We start from the raw sequence: 14,650 nt of genomic DNA, 5'->3' as shown, positions 1-14,650 counted from the left end.
TAACCAGCTATAAAACTTTTTTTTTTTTTTTTTTTTTGTGCAAAAAATAACCCCTTTAGTGTTTAAATACCACAAAAAGAAAGCTCTGTGTGTAAAAAAAAAAAAAAAATGATACAAATTTCATATGGGTACAGTGTTGCATGACTGCACAATTGTCATTCAAAGTGTGACAGTGCTGAAAGCTGGAAATTGCCCTGGGCAGGAAGGGGGTTTAAGTGCCCAGTAGGAAAGTGGTTAACTAAAACCGCAGATTTAAAATCACTGTAAACCACTTTTAAAAGGACCTTAAGATGCAAAATCTGAACGAGATTTTAGGGATTAGGTTTATGTATACTTAAATCCCTGAATGAAATGTATACACACACACACATTTTTTTTTTTTAACTATATAATCCCTTGTTTTACAAATAATTTAAAATGTGACAAAGGATTCCCTTAAGTAGTATGCATAAGTTAGAGGGACAGCACAGCAGAGCTAAATGCTTTGAGTTACAGTTTGTCTAATTAGATCTGTGGATTCTGCTGATGAGTCACTGATCAGTGTACACCACAGATTTCTTTCAACAAAGAAACAAACGGGCATTTAAATCCTGAAATTGTGCTTAGAGCCCCACCTGCAGGCCTCAAAGCAAAGTATTATTCTGCTTTAGCTCAAATTTACCAAACTATTGTATATATTTAGGTCTTGTTTTTTATTTAAGCAAAAACCAATAAATCACAATAGGATACATTAGAGAGAAGCCTTCCCCCAGGTTAGGGGGGAGACAGTAGTCGTATAATAACTCAATGCAGAGGTAGGGGTGCAGCCCTTTTGTAACAAAAAATGAAACCTATAGAAGAAAGAGAAAAAAACAATGAATAAAGACATTGTAAGGCTACTTGGTATGGGTTAGTTCAGGGACACTTGAGAGTTTAGAGATCAGTGGATTCCAGGAACCAATGTGATTCCTATAAACAACGACTAGTTACCGAGGGTTCCAGTCAGTTACTCCGAGATCAAGAAACAGGTGTCTAAGAGTCCCTGAAACAAGTAAAAGATAAAATGTAGGATAAACATTGAAATCGTTCGAAAGCTTGAACTTAGGGGGATTACAGTTAAAGGGGGATGACCGGCCTCAGCATGTTGAGCAGATACATTGGTTGAGGCTGAGAGGTTTACATCTAAAAGCGAAGAGCTAAAAGGTGAAAGAGAAAGGATGTAAAGAAGGGGGTAGTTAAGAAAGAGGAGAAAGGTAGTTCAGGAAGAAGGGGTGAAGGGCAAAGAGGAAGGTCACCAAGAGAAGAGGAGGTATAGGTCTAGTATCTGAGTAAACAAAGTTACAAATAAGGCTATTCGTGGTAGTAGTAAAGCGTTATCGAAGTCAGGGGGAAGGTAATGGTCGACCCATGGTTTCTAAAGGCATTCAAACTTTGTCACCCTTGGAAGAGTGTGTTATTGGCAGTTTTACCAGGTGAAAATAAAGGAAAAAGCCAAAAAGAAAAAAGGCTAATGCGGCCATCACATCTAAGGACTGGTAAACAGCAGTATATCACATTTTGTTCTTGGGTTCATATACACTTCAAGTACATAACAAAAAGCACAATATTCACTTTATTGTTTGGGTGAAACTGTACAAATCTCCATTTGTTTTCTATTGCCCCGAGTTAAAAATATAAAATGTGTGATGATTGAAGAGTGCCTTGTGATGCCACAGTTCTGAGGTCTCTGATCTCTCTCCCCAGTGACATTCTGCTGAAGACATGATTGATATAAAGGCCTGGGCTGAGTACATAGTAGAATGGGCTGCCAAGGACCCATATGGTTTTCTTACAACGGTGATCCTGGCCCTCACCCCGCTCTTCATCGCAAGTGCAGTACTGTCCTGGAAACTGGCTAAAATGATTGAGGCCAAGGAACGGGAACAGAAGAAGAAGCAAAAACGACAGGAGAACATTGCAAAAGCAAAGAGAACAAAGAAAGACTGAGCGTAACACGGGCTAGTAACATCAAAAACTGTTCAAAAACTAAAGACGCTTTTTATACATATTTTCCTCTAATAATTGTGGAATGTCCGACCAATTTTGGATACTGTTAGCAGCATTTTAAACAATTGTCACTGCACAAATAACATGTTATCCTTTTTCCTGAATACTAATGATATGATTTACTGGTCTTTATTTTTAATACTTTGTGAGTTTACTGTTCAGCTGCATTGGCTTTCTCTGTCGTAAAGTTTGCATACATAAATCAGATCTAACTCTTCCATTTGTAGGTAGTAATTTATTTAAAAGGTGCATTGTGCTGTCTATGGGAAATTATTTTCTACATCAGGGAATTGGTTTAGTAAATAAAAGTGGCAAGCATGAACTGGACTTGAAAGATCTCGGGCAACAACATACTGTTGTGTTAGTTGCTGGATCCTTCTTTTTCTATCCAAGCCATGCTGCAGGTACAAAGGAATGATGAAAGCAAAACCTGTATCGTCTATCTTCAACATTTCCTAGGCTAGAATATAGCAGCTCTGGAAGAGTGAGCTAGGAGACTAGACATAAGTAGAACTAAAGTCAAAGCTTTTTTTTTTTTTTTTTAAATGTTTGGATAGAGATTGTAATCCTCCCTTGCTCTATCAAATAGTTTTTTTTTTTTGCCATCTGTGTACCATTTCAGAGATTTGCCTTTCTGTCCCCATAGCCAAAAAGAAGTAAAAGGAAATCCCTGAAACGAGCAGACGTTCTTCCTTCCTCCCTCCATGCAGACGTCTGAGACACATCACCAGGTCCCAGAAGACTGCGGGACAATTCACACAGCGCAGCTGCATGCGCAGTGGGCACCTGGCTGTACAGCTGCCAGCTGTCACACCTGGGTGCCCACAGTTGAGATGCTGGGGGCAGAAAACCAATGGAAAGAGCAGGTTGGGTGAGCACATCGCTGGATCCTGGCATAGGTGAATGTCTATATTAAAAGTCAGCAGCTACAGTTTTTGTAGCTCCTGTCTTTTAACACAAGTATGACTGGAGCTCTTCTTTAACAGGGGTACAGACAGCAATAAAAACATGACAGGTGTTCCAATTCTTTTCCACTCTATCCAAAACAAAAAGTTTTGCCTTTAGTTCTACTTTAAATTCTATCAGTGTTTTCTTGTGAACTTTAGGTATGAATTAATCCACGGTGCCTGCATCTACAGAAGTCAGTAATGTTCTTTTTAAGAATATGTAAATGCTTGAATGGCCATAGCCTGGCTACTGAGTCGTCTTGTAAAGAGCCCTGTCAGGTCCTAAGTAAAACTACGTACTAGTCACCTGCAAAGAGAGGGTGTCTTGCCTATTTCTACAGGTCCATATTTAAAACTGATGTCCACCCGGGTACGGTGTAAACTGTATGTGCCATACAGTATATATCACTGTGTTCTGGGTGTAAGACGAGACCTTTCTGTCTCGCATATGGAACAAAATGGCGTCGCCTGAGTGGTGCTCAGCTTTTCATCATAGGCAACTTTGTATTCTATCAATGACCTAAAAGCTTCCTCAGAATGTGGCTGATGTCAAAATCTCTGACTTGGCCAATCAGAGGAAGCTTTGTTTTCTTTGATAGAATTCAAACCCGCCTATGAATGGCTGAGAACTGCTAAGACTGATGCTATTTTGTTCCGGGTGTGAGACAGGAAGGTTTCTTCTTGCACCCGGATGCAGTGTTGTATGCAGCTGAGGCTACAGACTGTTTTTACAGAGTGCCCAATGAAGGAAATAGTTATTTTGGGTCAGCTTGGACCGCACAAACTATTTAAAGTAAATCTGAACATCCCCTTTAAATCTATGCTCATCCCAATCATCTTTATGCATAGGCAGGTGTCCTTTAAAGAGATGGTTAAGTCCCTAAACCGAAATTGAAATACCAGTATCCTGCAAGAGCAGAGCTCTTACAATAACTTCTACATCTGTATTTCCTACCTTTCCACCATTCAAGGTCTGCAGCCTTGAACAGGGTCTCTGGCATTCATGGTTCAGCCCTGGACCACTGATGAGTTCTGTAATGGTCAGCAGAAGGAACCTATGGCACAGCAGTGGGATATGCAGGAATATGGCACTCCTAGACGTGTCCAAAGATTAATACCTTGACAGAGGCTGTAGCACTAGAATAGAAGAAAGTAACTTGCATGGGCCACTGTAGAGGGGAGTTTAACATCTCTTCTCTTGCAGTGTACTGGTATTTGGATTATTTTAGGGACCTAGCAGGGTCCCTTTAAGGGCCTCCTGCTTATGAATCAAAGGTAGCTGAGATGAGGAGAGTTGATACCTTAATTACTGACCTCTTTTGAGGTGCTATCAGACTTTTTAGGAATAAATGCCATTAAAATGTATTGTAATAAAAAATGTATATAGAATCTAAGCAGAATTTGTGTTGATAAAAGTTCAATTTCTTCTTTTATGTTCTTGTAAAGATTTTAATATCTAATCTGTGAAGGTGTCAGATTTTCTGACCATACTATACTGCTGTCACCAAGCCACTAATAACCTGCAGTGTGCTGGAAAACATGACCTACTTTTCGCATTAATGTATCCAAACTTACAAATAGAAAAAGTTGTCACTGTAGAAAGTTAGTGTACTTTTCTCCAGCTCACAGCAGGAATAAGCCATGGTCACCCACTGCAGAGAGGCCAAGGAGACAGAGTGAACTACAAACTAGAGGTGGTCAAAGCAAGTAAACACCCTGTTCACATTGCATGGTCACAGTATCATCCAATGCCTCCAGCATAACTTCAGATGGAAAGCTGAGATGATTACAATTTTTACAATTCTAAAAAAAACTGTTTAACCCGTTCAGCTCTAGAGCAAATGTTTTAATTTTTTTTTCCCCCCACATTTGCTACTTTATTTTTGGCAATAAATGTACGTAAACCCCCCCAGGAAATTATACATTTTTATGATCGTTTCAAATGTTTTTTTCACATATTTACGCAAACTTCCAGGAAAGTATAATAAAAGGAAATTTTATGCAAACACACACACACACACACACACACACACACACACACACACACACACACACACACAATATAATACTCCTTTTGTGAAAAAAAAATATATAAAAGATAAGGTTGCATTAAGTAAATACCCAAAATGCCAAATCTTTAAAATGTGCCCGTGATAATGCAAAAAAACTAGGATACCCAAAAATCTCAATAGGTGACACTTTAAAAGCTTTTACAACTCATCATTTCAGAGTAACCCAGGAGCTCTTATGCTAGAATTATTGTCCTCACTCTGATGTTCATGACGATATGTCCCGTTTGGTGTGACTGCAGTTTACATACACGTGTGTGGGGCAATGAGTGTTATGGCTAAAAAAAAAAAAAAAAAAAAAAAATGTCTCCACTGACTTTCATACCTCACACACATCAGCTACTGCTGCCATTCGCTTGTGCTTAAGGGTTCACTCTTTGGACGTACAATGTACGTTCAAGGAGCTAAACTTGTTAAAGACAAAACATTTCTACATTAGCCGCTTCCGGACCACCCCACACATTCACTGCAGCAGGGAAGCCTGGCTGCGCAAAGTGACATGCCTGTATGCTGCTTCTTCCTTGTCTGGGGCCGTGCGCAAGCCAATCAGTGGATCTGGCGTACGCAATGTCTACCGGGATGCTCCGAGTGTTCCCGAGAGGCAGAACAGCAGATTGCCGGTCTGTTGTAAACAAGGCAGATTGCCGGTCTGTCAGGGGAGAAGATATAGATCTTGTGTTCCTGCTAAACAGGAACAGGGATCTCTGTCTTCCCCAGGTCAGGCCATCCTCCACACAGTAAGCACCCCCTAGGAACACATTTAACCCTTTGATCGCCCCCCTGATAACCCCTTCCTTGCCAGTGTCAATACAGTAACGATGCATATTTTTAGCACTGATCACTGTATTAATGTCACTGGTCCCCAAAAACTAGTACTAGTAAAATAAATATGACATAAAAATATCCCATAGTTTGTAGACGCGATAACTTTTGCGCAAACCAATTAATATTCTCTTATTGGAATTTCACTTTACAAACAACATGTAGCAGAATACATATTGGCTTAAATTAATGAAGAAATTTGATTTTCTCTTTCGTTCATTGACAGACACAGCTCCCGATCTTCTTAATCATTGGGCTAAACTGCCCCCTACAGGAGTAGGACACTAGGCAGAAAAAATGTTTGGCTACGCCTATGAGCAGTCCCAGGCGGTATACTCCCTCTCTCTGTTTTAGGATTCTTACTGGGATCTCTGGTTCTAGCAATTTTTTTCTTTTTAGATAGATTTTTTTTTTTTCTCCTGTTTTTTTTTTTTTTTACAGTGAGATCTACAATCAACTGCTGGACTGGGCGACGGGCTGGATAATCTAGATCCAGTGGTCACCGCAGTCTGGCCAGCGAGCGCACGCAGACCTCAGCTCGGCTGTGACCTAGCCGGAATAGGGTTGGCCTGCGAATTAAACATTGTCTCACGAGGTCGCAGAAGACCGCATCTTGGCTTAAGTCCAGCGTTCCTCCTGGCCCACGGCCCCCCATTTAGATGGAGAGGAGGTTCTGTCTGGAGCTGTGCCTGCCTGATTCCTGGTATGGTAATTAACTGTCCCCCCTCTCCCCCTGGAAGGTTTTGGGGTGGACATGGGCCCCTCCATGAGACGATTGGACCCCCCCCGGGTTCTCCTCCTTCCTGTTAGGCAACTTCCATCATCAGTCTGGTGGTCCCTGTGGGCTATCCCGCCCCTCCCTTCATTATGCTGGGACTGTGGGGTGGTTTGATCCACCTTCTGGGGTGGGGGCGGGGGAGTATACCGCTGGCTACCAGGCGATCGGCTGTGGAGGGGGGTCTGTACTTGGTGGGGGCGCCTTCCAAGGCCCCCCCCCTCCTACCTGTGCCGTATTCTGAGGCCTGGGGATCCGTCCTGGGAGCCTCATGGGGCCGCCATTTTCTTGTAGCTTGTGTGCTCAATACATAGCGGCCATGTTTGTGTAGTCCGGCAGCCATTTTGCAGGGGTTTGCCATTGAAAATAGCGGCAGCCATGATAGTAGAGCCCTCTGGGCAGGGATTTTGGCAGTGGGAGCCCTTCCTCATCCCCTGGTGCTGACTCCTGGATCTTTTCACTTCCTGATCGCCGCACCTGGAGTGCAGATTATCCTGGTGGCTGCTGGTGCTTGTTTCTATTGGGTGGTGTGTCTGGTGGGGTCCTCTCCATCTCTGCTGAGGATCGATTGCTGCTCTGTTACTGGAGACCGGGTGGTGCTGCCGGAACGGTGGGGGGTGTCCCTTAGCAGTGTTTTTACACCTTTTTTTGTGCGGTCTCCCTATTGACTCATGGCGCCCCCCTGCCTTCCCCTGCCTCATCAGTCTCCTCAGATCCTGAATCTGATTCAGCTGCTGCGGACGTGGATCACTCTGATGGGTCTGCGACCATGCACCCTGAGTTCTCAGATAGTGAGGATGATTCTGCCACTCCTGTAGCCACGCACCAAAAGGCACTGATGGATGCACTGATTGTATCTGTGTGTGAGACCTTAAAGATGGAGGACGCAGCAGGCGTTGGTCCCCTTTTGGCACTCGCAAGCCATCCAGAGTGGCAAAGGTGTTCGGAGGAGTCCTTTCTTAAAAAGTGGACTGTTCCACCGGTGGTGGACCCTCTGGTTTCCAAGTTGAACAAGGCAACTATGATTCCGGTTGAAGAGTCTCGGCCTTTAAGGACCCGGCTGACAGGAAGGCGGAGGCTGTGGCCCGCAATATGCACACTGGTTGGTTCGGCACTGAGGCCAGTATTCACCATTGCCCTGGTGTAGCAAGCTCTGACCAAGTGGGCTAAGCTTCTACGCCGTGACCTGGAGCCGGAGCAGTTCCCCCCTGCCTTTTGCTGAGCTAGCGGACCAGTTGGTCCAGGGGCTGCAGTTTATCTGTGATGCCTCTTTGGATGCGGCTCCTCTTGTTGCTAGGCTTTCTGTTTCAGCAGTGATCCCTCTGCGTATTTTTTGGCTCAAATGCTGGTCTGCAGACCAGACTCCAAAATAGACCTTGACTAATCTTCCTTTTCAAGGAGATCACCTGTTTGGCACTACCCTGGATGACATCATTAAGGGTCTCACAAGGGGGGGGAGTACCTTTCTTCCAAAGGCTAGTAAGGGCAAGGAATCTCATTGTAGACGTGGGCCATCTTTCTCGGCTCATAAGAAGTTTCTTTTGTACCTCGGGCGACTGACAAGGGATCAAAGCCCTTCAGAGCCTTCTCTGGTGGATCCAAGTGAACTTGGTCTGGCAAGTCGAGAGCGGGCTTGTCCAGAGCCGTGGGCAAGGCTCCTTCAGCATCTACTTCTAGGAAGATCTACCATCGTACGTGGAAGACGTACATTGCGTGGTGTGAGTCTCTTGGGGTTCATCCTCGCTTCTTCTTGGTGACTCGAATCTTGACGTTCCTTCAATGGGGGGTTGAACAGAAATTGGCTTTGAGTACTATCAAGGGCCAGGTGTCGGCTTTGGCGGTCTTTTTCCAACGACCTTTGGTCACACTCAATTTGGTGCTTTCGGTCCTCCAGAAGCCTCCCTTTTGAGAATCTTCAGGAGATTCCCCTGCTTACGCTGTCCCAGAAGGTAGCCTTTTTTGGTGGCCATTACCTCTGCCCACAGGGTCGGCACTGGTGGCGTTATCATGTCGTTCATCTTACCTGGTGATTCACAGGAATAAGGTGGTTCTTCTCCCCTGTCCGTCGTTCCTTATGAAGGTTGTCTGATTTTCATTTGAATGAAGACATTGTGTTGCATTCCCTGTGTCCCAGGATAAAACATCGTAGGAAATTGCCTTGCATGCCTTGGATGTGGTCCTTGCAATTAGGGTGTACCTGGCCCCTACAGAGTCTTTCAGGAAGTCAGACTCTCCATTTGTGCCCACGGAAGGACCTCGTAAAGAGTTCCCGCTTCCTCTGTGACCATTTCCAGATGGATCAGACAGACGGTAATTCAGGCCTATTCCATCAGGGATCAGGTTCCTCCTTTCCCTGTCAAGGCGCACTCTACTAGGGCGCTTAGTGCATCCTGGCCTTTGTCAACAGATGTCAGTGACGCAGGTTTGCAAGGTGGCCAACTGGTCATCGTGGCACTCTATCACAAAGTTCTATAAAGTGGATGTGTTGGCATCAGTTTTTCAGGCTGCTGTTTAGCAGGGCCTGATCCTCTTTGAGGGTGTGCTGTTTTTTTTTTTTTTTGGGTGGGCTCCAGTTGGTTTGGTTGAGCTTCGTTTACCTGGTTGGCTATAGTTTTAGCCTTGGGAATTTTTTTTTCGCTATTACCACCCGTCATGTTTTACACTGCTTTGGGACGACCCAATGGTTAACAATATCAGGAGCTGTGTCTGTCAATGAACGAAAGAGAAAATGGGATTTGTGACTTACCGTAAAATCCATTTCTCGGATGTTCAATGACGGACGCAGCATCAACCCCTCTGTGGAGTTGTAATTCTTCTGACACTGCTTGTAACTAAACTGAGTGCCTATAGCAGAGAGAGGGAGTATACCCCCTGGGACTGCCCATGAGTGTAGCCATATTTCCTTTCTGCCTAGTGTCTCACTCATGTAGGAGGGCTGTATAACCCAGTGGTTAAGAATGTCAGGAGCTGTGTCTGTCAATGAACATCAGCGAAATGGATTTTACGGTAAGTCAAAAATCCCATTTTTTTTTTCATGGATGTGTTTTTTAGCAGAAAGTAAAAAATGTGTCAGAAAAATATACTAGTTGTATATCCCCCCGTGCCAACGTGAACCATAAAAAATAAAATATATTAGAAATTGAAATTTAATAGAATTAATGTAATATGCAGCTGCTAAGGGCCGAAGCTGGATGCATCTCTGGCTAAAGTATCTAAGCGATCGGACCTCTCGTTTGAGGATATGGGTCAATTAAAAGACCCGATTGACAAGAAGATGGAGGTCACATTACGCCGAGACTATGAGGCAGGGGCAGCGGGGTTCCAGCCCAACATCGCAAATACATGCGTTGCTAGAAATGTTGTTTTTTTGGTGGGGCAGCTCAAAGATCATCTAAGAAAAATCCCAGGAACCGAAGAAACTCTGGATTCCCTAGTCCTCGTAGAGAAAGGGGTGGCCTATATGGCAGATGCCTCAGCGGAAGCCATAAGATTTTCTGCCCGCAACACAGGTCTTATCAACGCAGCCAGAAGAGCCTTATGGTTGAAGACCTGGGAGGGGGATTATGCCTCCAAAAATAAATTATGCAACATCCCATTCGACGGTAACCTGCTGTTTGGGGCGGAACTCGAAAAAGTTCTAGAAAGATCAGCAGACCGAACGAAAGGATTTCCGTTTAAAAAACCAAAACAAAAAGGAAGTTTTTTCGTCACCCAAGACGTGAAACACAGACAAAAAACGAGAGACCTCAGACACAACGCAGATGGACCTTCAACAGGAACAAAGCTAAACCCAATGTCCTGTTCCCAAATACGGCTTCTTCCAGCAAGACACAATGACGCCAGCCAGGCAGTGGGAGGCAAACTGCGCCATTTTCTTCCGCAGTGGAAAGCATTCTGCTCAAACAACTTCATTCTACAAACAATAGCCCAAGGCTACAAAATAGAATTCGATTCAAAACCATCAGGGCTACGAAAGTACAACCCGGATCAGACCACAAAAAGATCATGAAATCCGCAATCAGGGAGCTACTAAGGGAAGAAGTAATAACGGAAATAAACCCATCCCTCTTCTCCCAGGGGCATTACTCACACATCTTTCTGAGAGTAAAACCCTCCGGCAAACCCCGATTGATTCTGAACGTAAAGAATTTGAACAAAACGATAACCTACAGAAAATTCAAAATGGAAACGATTTTTTCAATTCGAACGATCCTCCTGAAGGCAGCACTTCTAGTAACGCTCGACCTGAAGGACGCCTACCTACATGTACCGATACACCCAAACCACCAAAAATTCCCTAGGTTTGCCATCCAGGAGGGGTCAAGGACGCGACACTTTCAGTATCAAGCCCTCCCCTTCGGCATCTCTTCATCCCCGCGCATATTTTTACAAAAATTATAGCGGAGGCAATACAGGAACTCAGATTAAGAGGGGTCCAGATTATCCCTTTTCTGGACGACTTCCTAATCTATGGAGCCTCCCAAGAAGAGGCCATGGCTGGTCTACAGGAGTCCAAACTATTTCTCACCCACATAGGTTGGAAAATCAACTTCAAAAAATCAATCAGGATGCCTTCCCAGGAAATCTTATTTTTGGGCTACATCATCAACTCAACAAAGCAAAAGATCCTCCTACCAGAGGAAATAATAACGAAGTTGAGCAACAGAGGAAGCCAGCTGAAGACAGCAAGACAGGGGACCAGGAGAGCTGTCATGTCTCTCTTAGGACTCATGTCCGCAGCCATACCAGCGGTCAAGTGGAGCCAACTACACATGAGGGCACTACAACACCACTTATTAAATGGATGGAACAAGGACCCAAAATCTCTGGAAGAGACCATTTCAATCCCAGGGACAGTCAGAGAAACCATAACCTGGTGGACGCACAAGACCACCCTCAGGGAAGGCAAACCCTGGTTACCACGGACGCAAGTGCATCCGGATGGGGTGTGCACATCAGACAGCAGGTCAGGCAAGGGACATGGGACCCCACTCTGACAAAAGCATCTTCCAACCTAAGGGAACTAACAGCTGTATGGAGGGCTCTACTAGCGTTCCAAGAAACAGTAACGGGAAAACATGTGCAGATACTGTCAGACAACGTGACGACAGTAGCATACATCAATCGACAGGGAGGTACAAGATCAAAGACCCTTATGAGGACAGCACATGCGCTCCTCTCCTGGGCAGAAACGCACATTCAATCCCTATCAGCGATACATATAAAAGGTTCGCTCAATACACTAGCGGACACACTGAGCAGAAAACAGCTAGACCCAACAGAATGGCAACTGAACGACCAAATCTTTGCCAAAAGCGTCAGGAAATGGGGAGTCCCGGAGGTGGATCTCTTTGCCTTGGCGAACACCAAGAAGGTGGAGAGATACTTCTCTCTGAAGAGGGAAAAAGACTCCCTAGGGATAGACTCCCTAGGGTTCCCATGGCCATTTAGGCTGGGGTACGCTTTCCTACCCATACAATTACTCCCCAGAACAATCAGGAAGGTTCGGACAGAAAAAGCAAGAGTGATTCTCATAGAACCACTCTGGCCAAAAAGATCCTGGTTCTTGGCCCTGAGGAAAATGACAGAGGCAGAACCCTGGACCTTGCCACTACAGAACGACCTTCTTCACCGGTCAGGAGCCCATCACCCTCAACTTCAAACCCTAAAATTAACAGCGTGCATGTTGAACGGGGCATTCTAAGAAGAAAAGGCCTCACTGCAAGAGTGATAGAAACCCTTTTAAATAGCAGAAAACCCGTTACACAGAAAATATACGGGAAAATCTGGAATAGGTACTCAGCAAACATGCGCCAGAAAAACAGAGACCTACAAGACATAGCAACAGTGCTGGAGTTTTTACTGGACGGAGCAGAAGCAGGGTTGACAGTAAGCACCCTCAAGGTACACACTGCAGCACTTTCTGTCTTTCTGGATACCCAGCTTAGTGCAAACCCGCTAATGACACGTTTTTTCAAATCTATAGCGAGATCACACCCAATCGAGACCATGAATGTGGCACCATGGGACCTCTCCTTGGTACTCAAGGCTTTGACTCAAACACCTTTTGAGCCAATCTCGGAAGCCTCTGCAGAAAACCTGACACTCAAGACTGCTTTTTTGATAGCAATTACTTCAGCCAGAAGGGTCAGTGAGCTCCAAGCACTCTCAATAAAAGAGCCTTTCCTCACCGTCTTTCCAGACAAAATTATACTCAGGACTGACCCACTGTTTCTTCCTAAAAACTCATCAGAGTTTCACAGATCTCAGGAAACCATCTTGCCATCCTTTTGCCAAAATTCGGCTAACCAAGGAGAGGCTATGTTCGCAACACTGGACGTTAGAAGGTGCACCCTAACCTATTTGGAAACCACCAAACAATTCAGAAAAGCCCCGAATCTATTGGTACTGTTCGGAGGGATACATAAAGGAAAACCATCGTCCAAAAACTCCATTGCCAGATGGATAAAAAATGCAATAAAAATGGCTTACGACAATCAAAAACAAGCTGTACCAACACACGTGAAGGCACACTCTACACGCTCCATAGCCACGTCCTGGGCAGAGAGAGCTGGGGCCTCCATTCAGCAAATTTGTCGAGCAGCCATCTGGTCCAGTGATTCTACTTTTGCAAAGCATTACAGGATCGACTTGGTCTCCGCCCAAGATCTGACCTTTGGTCGAAAGGTCCTGCAGGCGGTAGTCCCACCCTAGGTATAAATCTTTGGGGTCTCATGTGACCGTCCTGGAGGATGACTAGGGAAAGCTAGAGTTATTACCTGATCTGATAACTCCTTTTCCAGGAATCCTCCAGGACGGTAGACCCCCACCCTCATTGATATAAGATACTAAGTCAGTATGTCAGCACACTCGTGTTTGAAAACAAGGCAATCTTTGTACAACTGAGGGGGCAGCCTAGGGCAGCCTGTTTTAAACTTGTGTGCTTGTGTTTCTTGCAGGAGGTGGAGCCTATCTCATATGACCGTCCTGGAGGATTCCTGGAAAAGGAGTTATCAGGTAATAACTCTAGCTTTGCAACAGCTCCCCTAATACTTACCTGAGCCCCATCTTTATCCAATGATGTGCACTAATGCCTCGGCCGTCCGGGACTGAGACACCGCAGTTGTGCCATTGACGCCCGCTGCTGTCAATCAAAGAGAGTTAGCCAATCAGGAGGGAGGGGGGGTGGGGAAAAAATGCCTCTGTGTCTAAATGGACACACAGCTGCGGCTCGTCTCAGGTGGCCCCAAAGCAAGCTGCTTGCTGTGGGGGCACTCGACAGGAGGGAGGAGACAGGAGCACCGATGAGGGCTCCGAGAAGAGGAGGATCTGGGCTGCTCTTTGCAAAAACCATTACACAGAATAAGTATAATATGTTTGTTATTTTCAAAGGAAAAAAAAATAGACTTTAGTATCACTTTAACCACCAGTGTAACGGGCATTCTTCCTACTGGTCAACAATAGGTGCATTTTGTTTACTGACCTCCAATGGAATAGTTTTATCAGGGTTTCCCCCAAACCTGAAGATTGTTGCAAGGTTTCCTCAGGGGTAAAAAGGTTGGGAAAGCCTGGTTCAGAATGTACAGTTCCATGCTACGGAGCCTGTTTCCCTGTGTTCTTTTTACATACAAAGGGCAGGTTGAGTGAGGGGAACAAAGCCAAGGCATGATTACAATGGGATATTTTCATTTCTCTTATGTCCTCTGACAGATGCAGTCACTTCATAGTTTCCTCACAAATGGGTAATGCGCCACCTACAGGAGTAGACTAGGCAGTTAAACTATTTAGAAAAACCCTTAGGGGCTGTCCCCTCAGACATTACCCCAGACACATCCAGCTTACTAATCAGTTTTCTTACTGCCTAGTGTTTGGAGTAGGACCTAGCTTTCCCTGCTGGGGCTCCGGTCTCAGTTTTTTATTTTCTTTGAGAAATGTTTCGTCTCCTGTGTGCCCGGTGGGGGACGCCGGACATGGATCTGTTTGCGTCTCGTCTCAACAGAAAGGTGGAAAGG

At 44.9% G+C, this 14,650-nt stretch overlaps 1 protein-coding gene across 1 annotated transcript; it reads left to right on the top strand.

Annotated features, from left to right (window-relative positions):
* The first annotated feature begins 1,717 nt into the window (after positions 1–1,717).
* SMIM15 (small integral membrane protein 15) lies at positions 1,718–2,241 on the top strand. Its single transcript, XM_082244235.1, has one exon. The coding sequence runs from the start codon at positions 1,741–1,743 to the stop codon at positions 1,963–1,965; it is 225 nt and encodes a 74-aa protein (XP_082100361.1). The 5' UTR covers positions 1,718–1,740; the 3' UTR covers positions 1,966–2,241.
* Positions 2,242–14,650: the final 12,409 nt, after the last annotated feature.

Source organism: Pelophylax lessonae, assembly GCF_965119305.1.
Source record: "Pelophylax lessonae genome assembly, chromosome: 1".
Lineage (NCBI taxonomy): Eukaryota > Metazoa > Chordata > Amphibia > Anura > Ranidae > Pelophylax > Pelophylax lessonae.
This window is presented reverse-complemented; position numbering and strand designations above follow the sequence as displayed.

What these genes read in the sequence shown, in the direction of transcription:
- SMIM15 (XM_082244235.1), top strand. Translation starts at nt 1,741, where the DNA reads ATGATTGATATAAAGGCCTGGGCTGAGTACATAGTAGAATGGGCTGCC.